General features: G+C 40.1%; 1 protein-coding gene across 2 annotated transcripts in view; it reads right to left on the reverse strand.

Moving 5' to 3' along the window:
- Positions 1-15,971, reverse strand: part of FTO (FTO alpha-ketoglutarate dependent dioxygenase) — a 372,377-nt gene that overhangs the window by 202,933 nt on the left and 153,473 nt on the right. For both annotated transcript variants that reach the window (XM_027618868.2, XM_027618869.2), the window contains exons 5-6: positions 10,114-10,193; positions 3,381-3,524 (exon numbers count right to left, since the gene is read on the reverse strand). In XM_027618868.2, the coding sequence (XP_027474669.1) occupies positions 3,381-3,524; positions 10,114-10,193 (224 nt within the window). The remainder of the gene's footprint in view (positions 1-3,380; positions 3,525-10,113; positions 10,194-15,971) is intronic.

Raw genomic sequence — 15,971 nt, forward strand, 5'->3', positions numbered from 1 at the left:
GATGTGAGAGCAGGGAGAGATGCTAATGTCCAGTGTACAAAGAGCCACACTTCAAAGGCCCTTTCAAAGTAACTTTAAAGAAGATGCAGGTTTGACCAGACCCAAACTGTTTTTAAGAAGGAAAACAGAATATTTAAAAACATGCAGCAAGATTCTGCTTCCGACTGGAAAAAAAAAAAAATCTTTGCTAAGCATCTTAAATTAGGAAAAAATAGCTTAAGGTATTCAGTTCTACTCCCCAAAGTTCCCAAATCGCTTAGTTAGAAAGCATCTAAGGAAAACAAGCCACTTCTACACCTACATAGCCTGAAAGCCTGCAGCACATAAAACCAAGGGCTTCGTCCTATAATTGGTGCAGCGAAGGCACATGGCTTTTAAGAAAGAGGAAAGCAAACAATAAAGAACCCGAGGGAACTATTATGGACATGTGTGCTATTGCTTAACAACGGGACCCAGTGGAAAGGCAGCATACCAGTGCTCCGTCCCAGGCCAGCATGTATGGCCGAAGAGTAGTATGTGCCGATAGGCCTTGACATACAGAATTCATTCTTTAAGGGGATGGCCTTGAAGAATCAAAGGCTGGGGGGGTGGACAAGATGAGCACGCACGCTATTCAGATTCAAGATCTCTCTCTCCCTTCAACCCTAGACCAGTCTCAAGGGGCTAAGGCTTCTGATATAGCTCTATCCCACTTTGCTAACATATACAATGACCAAAGCAGCCAGTTACTTTCTGAGACTAATGGGTTCAGATGACAATATTCTACTGTTAGATAAACAGGGTGATTGTTACAGACCGCCCCACCGGTTGACGATAGCAAAACATCTCGGGGCGCCTGGGTGGCTGAGTCGTTAAGCGTCTGCCTTCGGCTCAGGTCATGATCCCAGGGTCCTGGGATCGAGCCCTGCATCGGGCTCCCTGCTCGGCAGGAAGCCCGCTTCTCCCTCTCCCGCTCCCCCTGCTTGTGTTCCCTCTCTCACTGTGTCTCTCTCTGTCAAATAAATAAATAAAATCTTAAAAAAAAAAAAAAAAAATCTCAGTCAGAGAAGAAGACCAGAAGGACAGGGGGCAAAAATAGGCCAGGTAAGTATTAAAGAGAACACCCATTCTGCTAGCCTGAATCTTAACATTGCAAAGTTTGTAGAGAAGGAAAAGACTTAGATTTCCAGATTAGAATTTCTTTACTACAAATACGGAGAAAGACATAACTTTGCTACCAAGTCTAATTTCAGTGAGGTCACCAGGCCCATAAATGCTTCTGTCTCTCCAAGTTCTAGCTATCAACAATGTCTCTAGCAAGGACAAAGAGGAGAGAAAATGGGACACTTATCAGGCACAATGAAGGGAAGAACGTCAGTCCTGAGTGCAGCTTATGAGCATCAGAAGTGTTGCTCATAAGGAAGAATTTCTTTGCCTTTGGTTCTAGAGATTATGGCAATGTTTCACAAAGTGTGGAGCAGTTCATAAGATCCTAAATATCTCTTTAAAGACATTAGATGATATTGTGGAAGCAGACACTGTTTCTCCTCCGCTCCAAACCCCTCAGTTGCTCCCCATTTCCCTCTGAGTAAACGGGAAAGTGGTTGTCCTTACAGGGACCTCCAAGGACTGATACAACCTGCTGCCTTCCAGTCCCCGAATACCACCTCTGTGACCTCATGTCCCCTAACTCACAGCCCCACTCCTGCCCTTCAAGTCACAATGGTAGACTGTCCCTTACCTAGTCTGGAAACACCAGGCATTCTCCCACATCACAGATTTTGCGGTGGCTTCTCCCTCTGCCCAAATGCTATTCCCCAGATACCTACATGGCTCACTCCTCAAGTCCTTTAAGCCCCTGCCCGTGGCACATCTTCTCAGTGGGAATGTTTTCTAGCTCTCTCAGTCTAACATACTACCAGATGAACAGATGCCTTAAGTTTATTACTTGTCATCTCCCTACACTAGAACGACTGTTTTACTTCCCAGTATATCTTAAAGTACACAGAAGATACCAGACACAAGATCAGTCATTACTTGTTGAAAGGACGAAAGAGAACGTTTTCATATCCTGAATTCTCCATCAATCCTTCCAATTCTAGCAAAGAGAAAGTCGCAGGTTGGTGATAACCTTCAACAGTTCTCTAGCCCTTGGGAATCTCCTTTTCTCCTTTTAATGTTTTTTGTTTTAAGGTATAATTTACCCATGACAAAATTCACCCATTTGAAGTATAACATTCAATGACTGTTAGTAAATGCATGCAGTTGTATGCAAATCTCCCTTCTCCCAGGGATAATGGAGACTTGAGGCTCAGAGCCTCCTCCCAGCAAAAGCACCTGCTGGAAGGTGGTGACACTGCTCTGTTTTCACCGGCGAGATTTCTCTGGCTCCTTTTTCTTTTGCCTAGTGATACTGGCTTCTACTTTAAGTGGTAATACAAAGCCTCCTTTTCAAAGAAATGTATTTACATAAAAAATGAGCTGAGTTATGGGGCACCTGGGTGGCTCAGTCAGTTCAGCATCTGACTCTTGATTTTGGCTCAGGTCATGATCTCGGGGTCATGGGATCGAGCCCCGAGTCGGGCTCTGTGCTCAGCGGGAAGTCCACTTGGGATTCTCTCTCTCTCCCTCTCCCCGCTCTTTCTCTCTCTCTAAAATAATAAATAAATAAATCTTTTTAAACAAATGAGCGGAATTTTTAGAAGTCTTAAGTAGACCACAACATGGATGGTCCAAAGATAAAGAAACAGTGGAAAGGGTGTTACTGAGAGCAGGAAAGTTTGTGAAACCCTGGATGGCGGGATCCTGCTGGTCTGACTGCAGAACTGCACCTCATTTTGTAAATAACAAGCAAGGCACTGACACTTGCTCTTAGGGCCCACCCATGATCCCCCTGGTCTTTGAGGGAAGACTACTCTTTTCATGAGTCTTATGCTTCTGCATGTCTTGTGAGCAAGGCACTAACTTCCCTCCACCTCAGCCTCCTAGTGCAAGAATGTTTGGTAGCGGAAACAACCTTGTAAGATATAGTTTCTCCTCCAGAACAAAGGGCAGGGATGCTAACAGCCTTGGAGGATAAAGACGGTCTCTGGTTTGGAGCAAAGGTCAGGCATGCTCACTACCTACTATAAAAGATTCAGCTTCCCTTGGCTCAAGTTCCTCTCCTGTAACACAAGCCCCGCATGCGCCCACATTATGGGCCCACTTTGCATTGTCCTGCGGAGAGAGAGGCTTACAGAACTGGCACAAAAATGCGGATACTCTGGTTACTGCTGTCGTTGTAGGTAATTAAACTGTTCTTTGTCTCTCACTGAGGAATTTCAGGGCTCATACCCATATGAAACTACGGCAGATCAACTTGTTAGCTCGCAAGTAGCCTCCCAGTTCTTGAAAAGTCTCACCTCGTTGTGGATTTCTTCTCCTTGTTTCAGAACTGCAGGCTCGAAGGATTTCAAAGAAACATCACCATTGTCCACCTCATTACGGACATTCTGCAGAGCCAGCTGGCAGCGCTCTAAGATATAATCCAAGGTTCCAGTAGAGCACTGCAGAGACAGAACCAGCATTCAAGATTGTAAGCAAAATCCAAGTTTACCATACAATGCTTCCTGGGGATGTTCACACTTGTCCCTTTTCCATACATTCACCTGTTGCCCCCACAGCTCAGCCCATATTCAACTTAAGAATCACTATAGGGGCCTGCTCCCTGGGCTCTGGGCTTAGCCTCACTTGGGCCACTCTCCTTGCTGATTTTCTTTTATGATGTGGGCCTTATATCACTAAACCATAGGCTCCCTGAGGCTAAAACCATGTATGTACATGTATGTATATATACATGTATACACACACACACACCATTTTATTACATATATTTTTTCTACAGATACTGCAGTATCTAGAACCAAGTCTTAAATGTAAAAGAAAAGTAGTAAGTAGTTTTTGGATGAATAACTAATCAACCAAGAAGTCAAAGATACTGACTTTGTTATAAGTGCCCTGAACTTAACAAAGGGAAAGAAAGGTAATCAAAATGATCGAATCAACAGCCCACAAAAGGGAATAGTAACGGCGGGAAAAAAAAAAGAAATTGAAGTTATAAACACAGGGCAAAGAACTCATTTTCCTTTTCTGCAAAAACCAAGCAGCTGCAGTCCTTGGCAGAATAGGTTCTTCAAATAATGGAGAATATGTGGCTCATGCCCTCAAGGCATGTTCAAAGGCATAACTTAGTACCTTGGTATTGGCAAGGGCACAGGTAACTAGTTCATCCTTCTCTTTGTCTGTGGGAGCAAAACAGAGGTCAAATGGACAACTCCTCCTTTGAATGATATATGTCAGAAAAGAAAAGAATGCAGACGGAGTGTGCATCTATTGGTTTTGATGACAACATGATTTCCTAGAATGATAAAAAGCAAGCTATAAATACCCTTCCGACCCAATGAGGAAAATGTATCCCTAAAGTGTTTCTCTTTCGACATATATAATTTAAACAGATCCCTTAGAAATAACCTTGAAGGCTAATGCCCTGGTATAAAAATTCTTTCTATGGTTACTGCCATTTTACACAATGTGTCACGGATAAGCCTTGGAAAAACAAAGTTACGGTGCCAAATACAGAAGCCTGACTAATGTGTATTTTAATATGAAGATCTCAGAGTGCTGGGAGCACAAGAGCAGGCGACTCCAATTTGCTACAAAGGAAAAAACAGAAAGCAAAGCTGAATCACCACTCACTTTTATCCCGGAGCCACTCCTGCAACCTGTCTGTCTATAAACATGCTCTAGTCACACTTTTATTTTCCCAAGTATCGAGTGACCTATGTAAGAGGTTACTAATCACAATGCCATTTATTAAAAAGACTGGAAATAACCTAAATTTCCCATCAATAGGGGACTTGTTAAATAAACTACAGTGAAGCCATACTTACAGCCAAAAAAGGGGGGGGAGAGGGAGGGTACATTTTTTTCTGGGTGTTCAGAGTTTTATCTGTTGTACAGAACCTATAATAAGGCCCGTTTTTTTGTTTGTTTTTGTTTTTTGGCAGGGACAGGTAACAACTTTATTGAGACATAATTCACATGTCATAAAAGTCACACCGTGAAAACATACAATTCATTAGTTTATAGTATATTCACAGAGTTATGCCACCATCACCAGAGTTAACTTTAGAACATTTTGGTCACCTCCCCAAAACAAATGGTACCCCTTAGCAGTCACCTGCTTCCCCCTTCCTGCCAACCTGCCCAGCTCCAGACAACCACCAGTCTATTTCCTGTGACCACAGGTCTGGCTATGCGGGACCGTTCCTAAAAATAAAATCATACGATAGGTGATCTTTTGTGACTGGCTTCTTTCCCTGAGCATGACAGTTCAAGGTTCATCCATGTTGTAGCACGTGTCAGTAACTCCTTCCCTTTTACTGCCAAATAATATTTGACTGTATGGATATACCACTTTCGCTTTTCCATTCATTATCTGGATTGCTCCCACTTTTTGCCTATTATGAGTCAAGTTGCTAAGAACATTCACATATGAGTTTTCATCTCTCTCCGGTAATGGAATGGCTGGCTCCTGAGGTAACTGTATTTAAAATTCTGAGGAAAGGTCAGCCCGTTCCCCAAAGCAGCTGAACCATTTTATATTCCCTCCAGCAGTGCAGGAGGGTTCTAATTTCTGCACATCTTCACCAGTACTTGTCACTGTGATTCTGACTGCAGCCATTCACACCCACATTCTAGTGGGTGTGAAGTGATAACTCAATATGGCTTTGCTTCGCATTTCCCTGATGACTAATGATGTTCAACATCTTTTCCTGTGTTTATTGGCCACTTGTGCATCTTCTTTGCAGACATGTCTATTCAGATCTTTTGTCTTTTAAAAAAATTGGATTATTTATCTTTTTAATTATTGGGTTGTAAGAGTTATTTATATACTCTAGACACAAGTACCTTGTGACATAAGTGATGGGAAAATACTTTCTCGCATTCTATAAGTTCTCTTTCCACTTTCTTGATGGAACCCTCTTGAAGCATAATAGGGTTGGGTGGGTTTTTTTTTTTAAGATGTATTTGTTTATTTTTTTTTAAAGATTTATTTATTTGAGAGAGAGACAGAGAACAGTGGGGAAGGGCAGAGAGAGTCTTAAGCAGACTCAGTGCTGAGCATGGAGCCCAAGGTGGGGCTCAATCTCACGACCCTGAGATTGCAACCTGAGCTGAAACCAAGAGTCAGATGCTTAACTGACTGTGCCACCCAGGTGCCCCTATTTATTGTAGAGAGAGGAGAGAGAGCATGGGGGGAGAGAGAGAGAGAGAGAATCTCCAGCAGACTCCATGCTGAGTGCAGAACCCGACATGGGGCTCAATCTCATGATCCTGAGATCATAACCTGAGCTGAAACCAAGAGTTGGACATTCAACCCAATGCACCACCCAGGCGCCCCTGAAGCATAACAGTTTTTCACTTTGGTGAAGTCCAACTTACCTATTTTTTCTTTGGTTATTTGTGCTTTTGGTGTCATATCGAAAAAAACCACCGCCTACTCCAAGGTATGAATTACATATTGGTAAGTTATCACCAAGGCTTACTAAAACAAAAGTGCAGAATGGTATGTAGAGTAGGCTACCATTTGTATAAAAAATGTTTTTAATTAAACACATATTTGCTTACATATGTATTAAGTATCACAGAAAGGATAACAAGAAGCTGATAACACTAGTTGCCTCTGGGGAGGAGGAACTGGTTGGCTTTAGGAGGAAGAGACTTTCAACTACTTATTCTTGGGTACTTCCTGAATTTTGAATCGTCTGAGTAACTACCTAGTCACAATATAATTATATATAAAATTCATAAAATTTAAATTAAAAAAAAGATATTCAGGAGAACAGATTTCTTCTTTTCCAACCAGAAGAAAAAAATCCAATAAAAGTCAAGAGCTGTCAGACATAATCTAGTCACATGTAACCGAAAAACTAAATGGATTTCTTCTCTGATTAACTAAAATGAAATTCAGAACATCACTTCCTTAAGACAATCTGTTTCTGACATATTTTGAATGGACAGAAAATAGCAAATCATTTTGTGTGGCACAGATAAGACATGCCATGTTAATTCTGTATGAAGGAAAGGACATTTATAAAATAAGTGAGGGCTACAACACTGCATGGATTTTTTCCATCTCTTCTCTTGAGGGAAATAATAATGTAACTTTCATATTAGAAAAAAAATCTTTTCCCTCTTTTATTACTGACAATACATGAAATAAAAATTTTTAAGATAAAATAATAACCCTGTCACCTTACCTTATTTTAATTATTTTTATTGCACATGATTCTTTGTTTGTCCCCACAGCTGTGATCAGAATGTATACATCAGTGTCTATTCTGTTTTTCTCTGTACGTAAGTACTCAAAGTAAGTATTTTCAATGGTTGCTCACTGAAGTGATACTAATTTAATAAACTAGTCATGTACTAGAGGCACTAAAGTTCTGTCCAGCTCTTCACTACTCTTAGTCACTCTGAACATTTTTATATGTGTTGTGTGTATGCTTTCTTTGAAGCATTTCCTAGGCTTGATTCCCAAAAACAGTGTTATGAGATCAAAGATATTTTTATGGTACTTTAGACACATCCCCATATAGCTTTCCAAAAAGTATACCAATTAGAAAAACTTCCAGAAGTATATGAATGTACCTGTTTCACCATAACTTTACCAACACTGAACATTATCATTTTTGACTTTTCATAGAAATAAAAAGTGACCTTAAAATGGTGATGTTTCAAAAATTACTTTTTACTTTAAAGTGATTATTAAAGCCTGTATACATAAGATCACATAAAACAAAGTCAGCTAACTTTTTCTTAAAAGGCCAGATACTAAGTATTTTAGGCTTGCAGGCCTTAAGGTCTTGTTGCGACTCTGCAGCTTTGCCTTTGTAACTCCAAAGCAGCCATAAACCATATGGAATCAAATGAGTGTGGCTGTGTTTCAATTAAAATTTTATTTATTAAAACAGCTGGCTAGCCCACAGGCCACAGTTTGCTGACCCTGATCTATAACATAGAAAGCAAGATCGTTATATCATTCACAGTGGAGGTGTCTAATTAGTAGCTTGAACTCAAGTACAGAGACTATATAAGACATAGATTTGAGATAATGTGTTTCTCCCAACAGCATCACTACACAAACCCGCTTCTTTATTTAAAAGTTAATTAATGCTCACAATGTTGCCTAAAACTTAGAGGACACAAATACAGCTGTGATTAAAGCAGAAAATGCTGACTCTCCGGATATTCTGAAAGTACCGCTACCCTCATAAAATTGGTCCACCTGGAAAAAAAGGAAATCAGGGCACAGGGGTACTGTTCAAACTGTACTCCGGAGGGCCCCTTTTGGCGGCTTCTGTGTAGGCATGTCCTACTGCAGGAGAGGGAGGAGGAGAGCTTTAGACCCTTGTTTGCCTTTATCTGCCGGACTGCTCCACTGGGCAGCTCCAACTCAGCCTGTTCAAAACTGGATGAACTACTGTCTTCCCCCAATGTCTTCAACTGCTGTTTCTACTAATGGCAATGTCATCCCCAAATCACCCAGGCTTGAGAGTCAGCCAAGAGCCTGGCACAGCAAAAGCACCCAATAAAGAGTTCATTCGTTTGTCCACACACGCATTCCTCCTTCTATTCCTCCCTCTACTCAGTCAGTCCTTCCTTCCCGACTGCCTAACAGAACTTACTTTCAGGTCTCTCAGATAATTATCCATGTGTTCATTTGTTTGGGATCTGTCTCCCCAACTAAAATGGAAGTTCAACAAAGGGAGTGCTCATCACAGATGTCCTGGGGATGATGTTGATGGCTCTATCTCTCAAGCCCATCGTGCCACTGTACACGTGACAGGCACGCAAATATTCAGATGAGCGAATGGAAGAGAGCGGGGCAAGGGACATGAGGAGAAAGGGACGAAGGCATGTTTCATGGGCTGGAAGGCATCTTGATTTAATAGACACTCAGGCCCTCTCTGGCCCACAGCAACATGACCTGTCCACGAGGAAAGCCACTTAATTACCATACGACATGCCACTGCCTTACAGACTCAGTCTTGGGACTGAGAAGGGCTTGTGTTTGTGTTCCCCTGCCACTGTGTTGTATCCCTTCTGCCCAACTTCCCACCCTGGTCCCCCTGTGGCAAGATGGAAAGTCAATCTACAAAACAAAGCACAGATAACAAGCTTGGATACGAGGTCAACTTGTAGGCCTTCTCACGATTATTCGCCTGCTCTCTGGAACCTTCCTTAACTGATCACACAGTACCGCAGGGTGACTACTAGGAGTTTTTCGACCTCCTAAGTTTCCATTCCGAACTGGTCTAATCAGCCGACCAACAGCCACCGCAAGTGGTGGCAGAATTTAGCAATAAAATCTGGGTTATGAACTCAACTGGGCAGCTCAGAAATTACTGGGCACCACTGTAACTTTCTCCTTAATTTACATTCACATGCCCAGAAGCCTGACCCAAAAGTTAAGGGAAATGTAAATTCTCAACCATCGGAGTCTGGTCACAGCTAACACACGCACAAGCACACAAACTCTCCCCATTTCCTTTTTTTTTTTTTAAAGATTTTATTTATTTGACAGAGAGAGACATAGCGAGAGAGGAAACACAAGCAAGGGGAGGGGGAGAGGGAGAAGCAGGCTTCCCACTGAGCAGGGAGCCAGATGCAGGGCTCAATCCCATGATCCCTAGGATCATGACCTGAGCCGAAGGCAGACACTTAAAACGACTGAGCCACCCAGGTGCCCCCTCCCCATTTCCTTCTGGCCATCTCCTGTCCTTGACCTTGACAGATAAAAACCCCTTAGAAAATCTCTAGCTAGCAACACCTGCCAATAGCATTTTACCTTCTCCAAGAAACAGAACCCCAAAGAAGCAAAATATACTAATCCCATGCTGTGAACACACTTTTTAAAACTGTATCCCTCACAGCTCAAAGCTAAAAAAGCAAGTAAATAAAGGCTAATGTCAAGTTCGATGGAAGCAATTTTCCTATCAAATACTCTTCCAAAACTCTATGCAAAATTGCTCATTCAACCACTGCTGTCACATCCAATTAAGTTTGAATCACATTTTTATTTACACTTACCTCTGCCACTCGGTGGGTAGAACTAAACCGAGGTGGTAAACCAGCCAAAACACAGTGTTGGTGGGTGGCATTGAGATCATCTGTAGGAAAAATACCAAAAATTAAAAAAAATAAAACCACACACACACACACACACACACACACACACACACATATACATTTATTAGTCACTATAAACTATTCAACAAAAATACAAAGTAAACAGTAAATCCATCGTTCAAGGACAACAATAACCAGGGAATTAACACCTACTTTGTATTCTTTAAACCATTCTTTACAACTAGGATGACTTTTTATGTATATAAGTATACAGAGAGAGACATCAAAACCATGACACTTCCAAGAAAAAAAGGGGATGGTAATTATTCCAAGACAACAGGTGTTCAGGACTGTCTTTAGCAAACAGGATACATGGCTACCCTACTTATGTGTGGTCTTATGATGCCCACTCATCATTAAGTTTACTATTTATGAGCTTCTTTCTCTTTCTCATGATACATCAAATTCTACCCATGCCTTTAGATAATAAGCCAAAAATTTTTTATACTATTTGGGGTGGAAGAGCTTTCATCTGAAAATCTGCCTCTTTTTCTCCCCAAAGTATCAATTTTGCCCTAACAATTTTTCCAGGCAAAAAACCAACCAACTCAGCAGTTGCAAAGTTTTGGCACTCAGGACAGAATTCAAGCCTATGGATTCACAGCCCAAGAATGGAGTAGGTGGTGAATTCATCAGCTGAAGAATAAGCCTAAAACCACACACAGTGGAAGAAAAACCAAAGGCCAAGTTGTTGCATATTCTAAGAAATGATGCCACATGTCAGGCAAAATCTCTATCACCTCTGCTTAGGACATCACTTTCTCTATTACAAAGAAGGGAATGGAACAGTACTATTCCCCGGCACTGGGTGATTTCCTACATAAATAACAGAGGCTTCTTACCAAGATACCAACACTCATAATGATTTAAACTAAAAGGCAAAACCACCACACCCCTTACAGGGCAGCAAAATTAACTTCTAAACAAAATAATGGAAATACAAAATGTCAACTGAAGGTTTCCTGCTTCTGGACATTCCGGAGTACCAGTGACAAGGTTTGCCCTCCTACCTTAAACAACTATAAAAATAGACCAAAAAATAGGAAACAAACATTTCTGACACTGGAAAAGAGAGCAAGATACAATCCCAAAGACAGAAAAACAAAACAGGGGAGGCCTGAAATTGCCCTAGCTTACAACCTGGAACAGTGTCAAGGCCAGAGTAGAGGGGGGTGGGAGGGAGTCAGACAGAACCCAGAGTTTTCAATTTTCCTTCTTGCGGAATTATGAAGACAGAGACTGGAGTTTAGGAAAGCCAGGCAACAAGGATTGTAAGAGAATACTGGAATAAGAGAACCCGTACCGAGAGAAAACAAGCAGACATCTGTAGAAGGGTTCCTTCCAAGTCTATGGCTGAGCACTAACCTGTGCAGGTGGGAATGAAAACTTCCCAAGGGCAGGAAAAGAAGCACCAGCAAATAGGCTGAACAAATCTCAGAGCTCACACAGGGCTGGGGATATTTTGTGTTCTCAGCAGTCAGAATGGCTCCTACTACATGAGATAATGGATAGAGTCCTTGGAAAAGCATCATCTTAGTAGTAGAGCTAAACTAGTTCTACATCAAAGGCTGCCCTAGATCCATTTAATAGCTTAAAAGCAAGCCTCAAAAGTACCAAGTTATTCCAAATAGTTTAACTAGTCATTAGAGCAAAGTCCGACACTATTCAAAAGAATTTAACACAATCAGATACCCAATAAAATTCACAATATCCAGCATCCACTTGAGAAGTGACAGAGAAGAGGGGTGCCTGGCTGGGTCAGTTGGCAGAGCTTATAACTCTTGATCTCAGGGTTATAAGCTTGAGCTCCATGTTGGGTATAGAGATCACTTAAAAATGAAATCTCATAGCGGCACCTGGGTGGTTCAGTCAGTTAAGCGTCCAACTCTTAGTTTCGGCCAGGTCACGATCGTGGGATCAAGCCCCACGTCAGGCTCCATACTCAGTGGGGAGACCACTTCTCTCCCTTTCCTTCTGACCCTCCCCCTGCTCGTGCTCTCTCTCTCTCTCTCCCCCTCCCTCTCAAAAATAAATCTTTTAAAAAAGTAAAATCTGGGGCACCTGGGAGACTTAGTCGGTTAAATGTCTGCCTTCAGCTCAGGTCATGATCCCAGGGTCCTGGGATCGAGGACTACGTCGGGCTCCCTGCCCAGCGGGGAGCCTGCTTCTCCCTCTCCTCCCCACTTGTGCTCTCTACCATTCTCTCTGTTGCTCTCTCAAATAAATAAGACCTTTAAATAAAAAATAAAATCTTATAAAAAACATAATGGAGAAATGAAAGATATATATGACATATATGATATATGATACATATATATAAGATGTATACATATCTTTCTTTCACATATACATCTTTTATACATATAAATAAAGGAAGCTTCTAAAGATGAAAAATGTATCTGAAATTTAAAAAATCACACTGAATGAGATTAATAGCACTTTAGACACTGCAGAAAAATCAGTGAACTAGAATACATAGAAATAGAAACTACCCAAAAATGAAGCACACAGAGAAATAAAGACTACAGATAAATCAAAGGGCATCAATGACCTATTAGATACTACTGATCAGTGTAACATAAATATAATTTGATTCCCAGAAGAAAAAGAATGACACAGGTGGGCACCCGGGTGGCTCAGTCAGTTAAGCATCTAACTCTTGGTTTTAGCTCAGGTCATGATCTCATGGTTCGTGGGATCAGCCCTGAGTCAGTCTCTGTGCTCAGTGTGGAGTCTGCTTCGGATTCTCTCTCTCCTCTTCCTTTGCCCATCCCCCGCTCCCCCATGCATGTGCACTCTCTCTCAAATAAATAAATAAATCTTTAAAAATAAAAATGAGGGAGATTGACAGAAAATAAATATCTGAAGAAATGATGTCCAAAGAGAAAAATCGGAACAAAGAACAAGGGCAACAAATAGCAAACATTAACATATAAGGTAGCTATTAAACCAATTATATCAATAATCACTTTTAATGTCAGAGGAGTGAATACACCAATTAAAAGACAGAGATTGTCAGAGTGGATGAAAAAACAAAACGCAACTAAAAAAAAAAAAAAACCACAACTATATGTTGTCTACAAGAAATTCACTACTATAAAGTCACATATAAATTAAAAATAAAGGTGTGGAGAAAGATATTCTGTGCTAACACTAATCAAAACAAAGCTGGAGTACCTATATGAATTTCAGACAGAGTGGACTTCAAAACAAGGAAATTACCAAGGATAAAAAGGAGAGTACGTAATGATAAAAAGTCAATCCTCTATGAAGATATCACAATCCTTAATGTGTATGTACCTTATAAGAGAGTCAAATCACATGAAGCAAAATCTAACAGAACAGCAAGGAGAAGTAGACAAATCCACTATTATAGTTGGAGACTTCAACATCTCCTATCAGAAACGGACAGATCCATTAGGCAGAGAATGAATAAGGACACAGTTGAACTCAAGAATACCATCAATCAACTGGAAATAACTGAAATCTACAGACTACTTCATACAACAAGAGCTGAATACACATTCTTCTCAAGCTCATATGGAACACTCACCAAGACAGACCATATTCTGGGACCAAAAAAAATGTCAAAGAATAGAAATCATACAATGTCTGCTCTCAGACCATACAGGAAATAAACTAGAAATCAGTAACAGAAAGACAGCTAGAATATCTCAAAATACTTAAGAGACTAAACAACTTCTAAATACCATGGTGAAAGAAGAAATATCAAGAGAAATTTTAAAGTATTTTTAACTAAATGAAAATGAAAATACAACATCAAAATTTGTGAGATGCAGCCAAAAAGCACTTTGAAGAGTAAAAATTAACACACTACATATATTACAAAGGAAAGATCTAAACTCCACAATATAAGCTTCAACCTTACAAAATTAGAAAGAGGAGAGCAAATTAAATCTAAAAGAGAAAGAAAAAAAATAATAATTAGAACAGAAATCAATGAAATGAAAAACAGAAAATCAACAGAGAAAGTCAATAAAACAAAGCTGGTTCTCTGAAAAGACCAATAAAATCAATAAGCGCCTATCTAGGCTAAGAAAAAAAATAGGAAAAACACCAATTACTAATACCAGAAATAAAAAAAACTCACTAAGTATAGCTGGCTCTACACTCCTGATTTACATACTCTTTTGTATTATGTTATACTTCAATAAAAATAAAGGTTAATGTAAAAAAAAAAAGGGAACATCACTACAGATCCTATGGATATTAAAAGGCAAATAAAGTAAAACTTTCAACAGCTCTATGCCTACAAATTTGTAGGCAAGACATAATGTAGATGAAATGGACCAATTCTTGGGGCACCTGCGTGGCTCAGTTGGTTAAGCATCTGCCTTCAGTTCAGGTCATGAGATCCCAGGGTCCTGGGATAGAGCCCCGCATTTGGGCTCCCCGCTTAGCAGGGAGTCTGCTTCTCCCTCTGCCCCTCCCCACTGCTCATGCTCTCTCTCACTCTCTCAAATAAATAAATAAAATTTTAAAAAAAGAAAGAAAAAATGGACCAATTCTTTGCTCAATCTGCCAACAGATAATCTAAATAGGCCTATGTGTACTGAAGAAATTGAATCAAAATTAACTACCTTCGCAAACAGAAAGCAACAGGCCCAGATGGGTTCCCTGGTGAATTCTTTTTGTTTTTTAATTATGTTCAATTAGCCAACATATAATACCAACCATTTAAGGAGGAAATTATACCCATTCTTTAAAAACTCTTCCAGAAGAAAAAAGTGGAAGGAAGACTTCCTAATTCACTCTATGAGACCAGCAATACCCTAATAGAAAAACCAGACAAATGTATTACAAGAAAAGAAAACTACAAATTAATATCTCTTAAGAACATGAATGCCAAAATACTCAACAAAATATTAGAAATAGAAACCAACAATATATATTTTATATACTTTTTTATACGTCTTAGAGACTTATATGCAACAAACAAGTGAAACTTATCCAGGTATGCAAGGCTGGCTCAATATTTGAAAATGAATTAATATAATCCATCACATCAATAGGATAAAGAAGAAAAAGCACATGATCATATCAATAGATGCAGAAAAAAAATCTGACAAAATCCAACACAAATCCATAATGAAAACTCTCAGTAAGCTAGGACTAGAGAGTAACTTATTCAACGTTATAAGGACCATCTACAAAAAACCTACAGCTAACATCACACTTAAACTTGATTTCTCACTAAGATTGGGAACAGGGCAAGAATGTCTCTTCTTACCAGTCCTTTTCAATAGCACACTAGAAGTGCCAGCTAATACAATGAGACAAAAAAAGAAAATGAAAGGTATACAGACTGAGGAGGAAGAGATAAACTGTCCTTCTTCATAGATGATGTGTCTGTCTCTGTAGAAAATCCAAAAGAATCAACCAAAAAAAACCCTCCTAGAATTAATAAGCAATTTCAGCATAGCTGCAGGATATAAGGTTAATATACAAAAGTCAATCACTTTCCTAATGAATAAGTGGAACTGCAAAGTAAAAACATATGTACAAGGATCTACATAAAGAAAACCAAAGGGGCATGTGGGTGGTTCAGTCAGTTAAGCATCCAACTCTTGATTTCGGATCAGGTTAGGATCTCAGGGTTGTGAGACAGAACTCTGTGTCAGGCTCCATGCTGGGGCATGGATCCTATTTAAGATTCTCTCTATCCCTCTGCCTCCGCCCCTCCCTGTCTTCCCTCCCTCTATTAAAAAAAAAAAAAAAGAAAAGAAAAGAAAACCAAA

Source organism: Zalophus californianus, chromosome 17, assembly GCF_009762305.2.
Source record: "Zalophus californianus isolate mZalCal1 chromosome 17, mZalCal1.pri.v2, whole genome shotgun sequence".
Classification (NCBI taxonomy): domain Eukaryota; kingdom Metazoa; phylum Chordata; class Mammalia; order Carnivora; family Otariidae; genus Zalophus; species Zalophus californianus.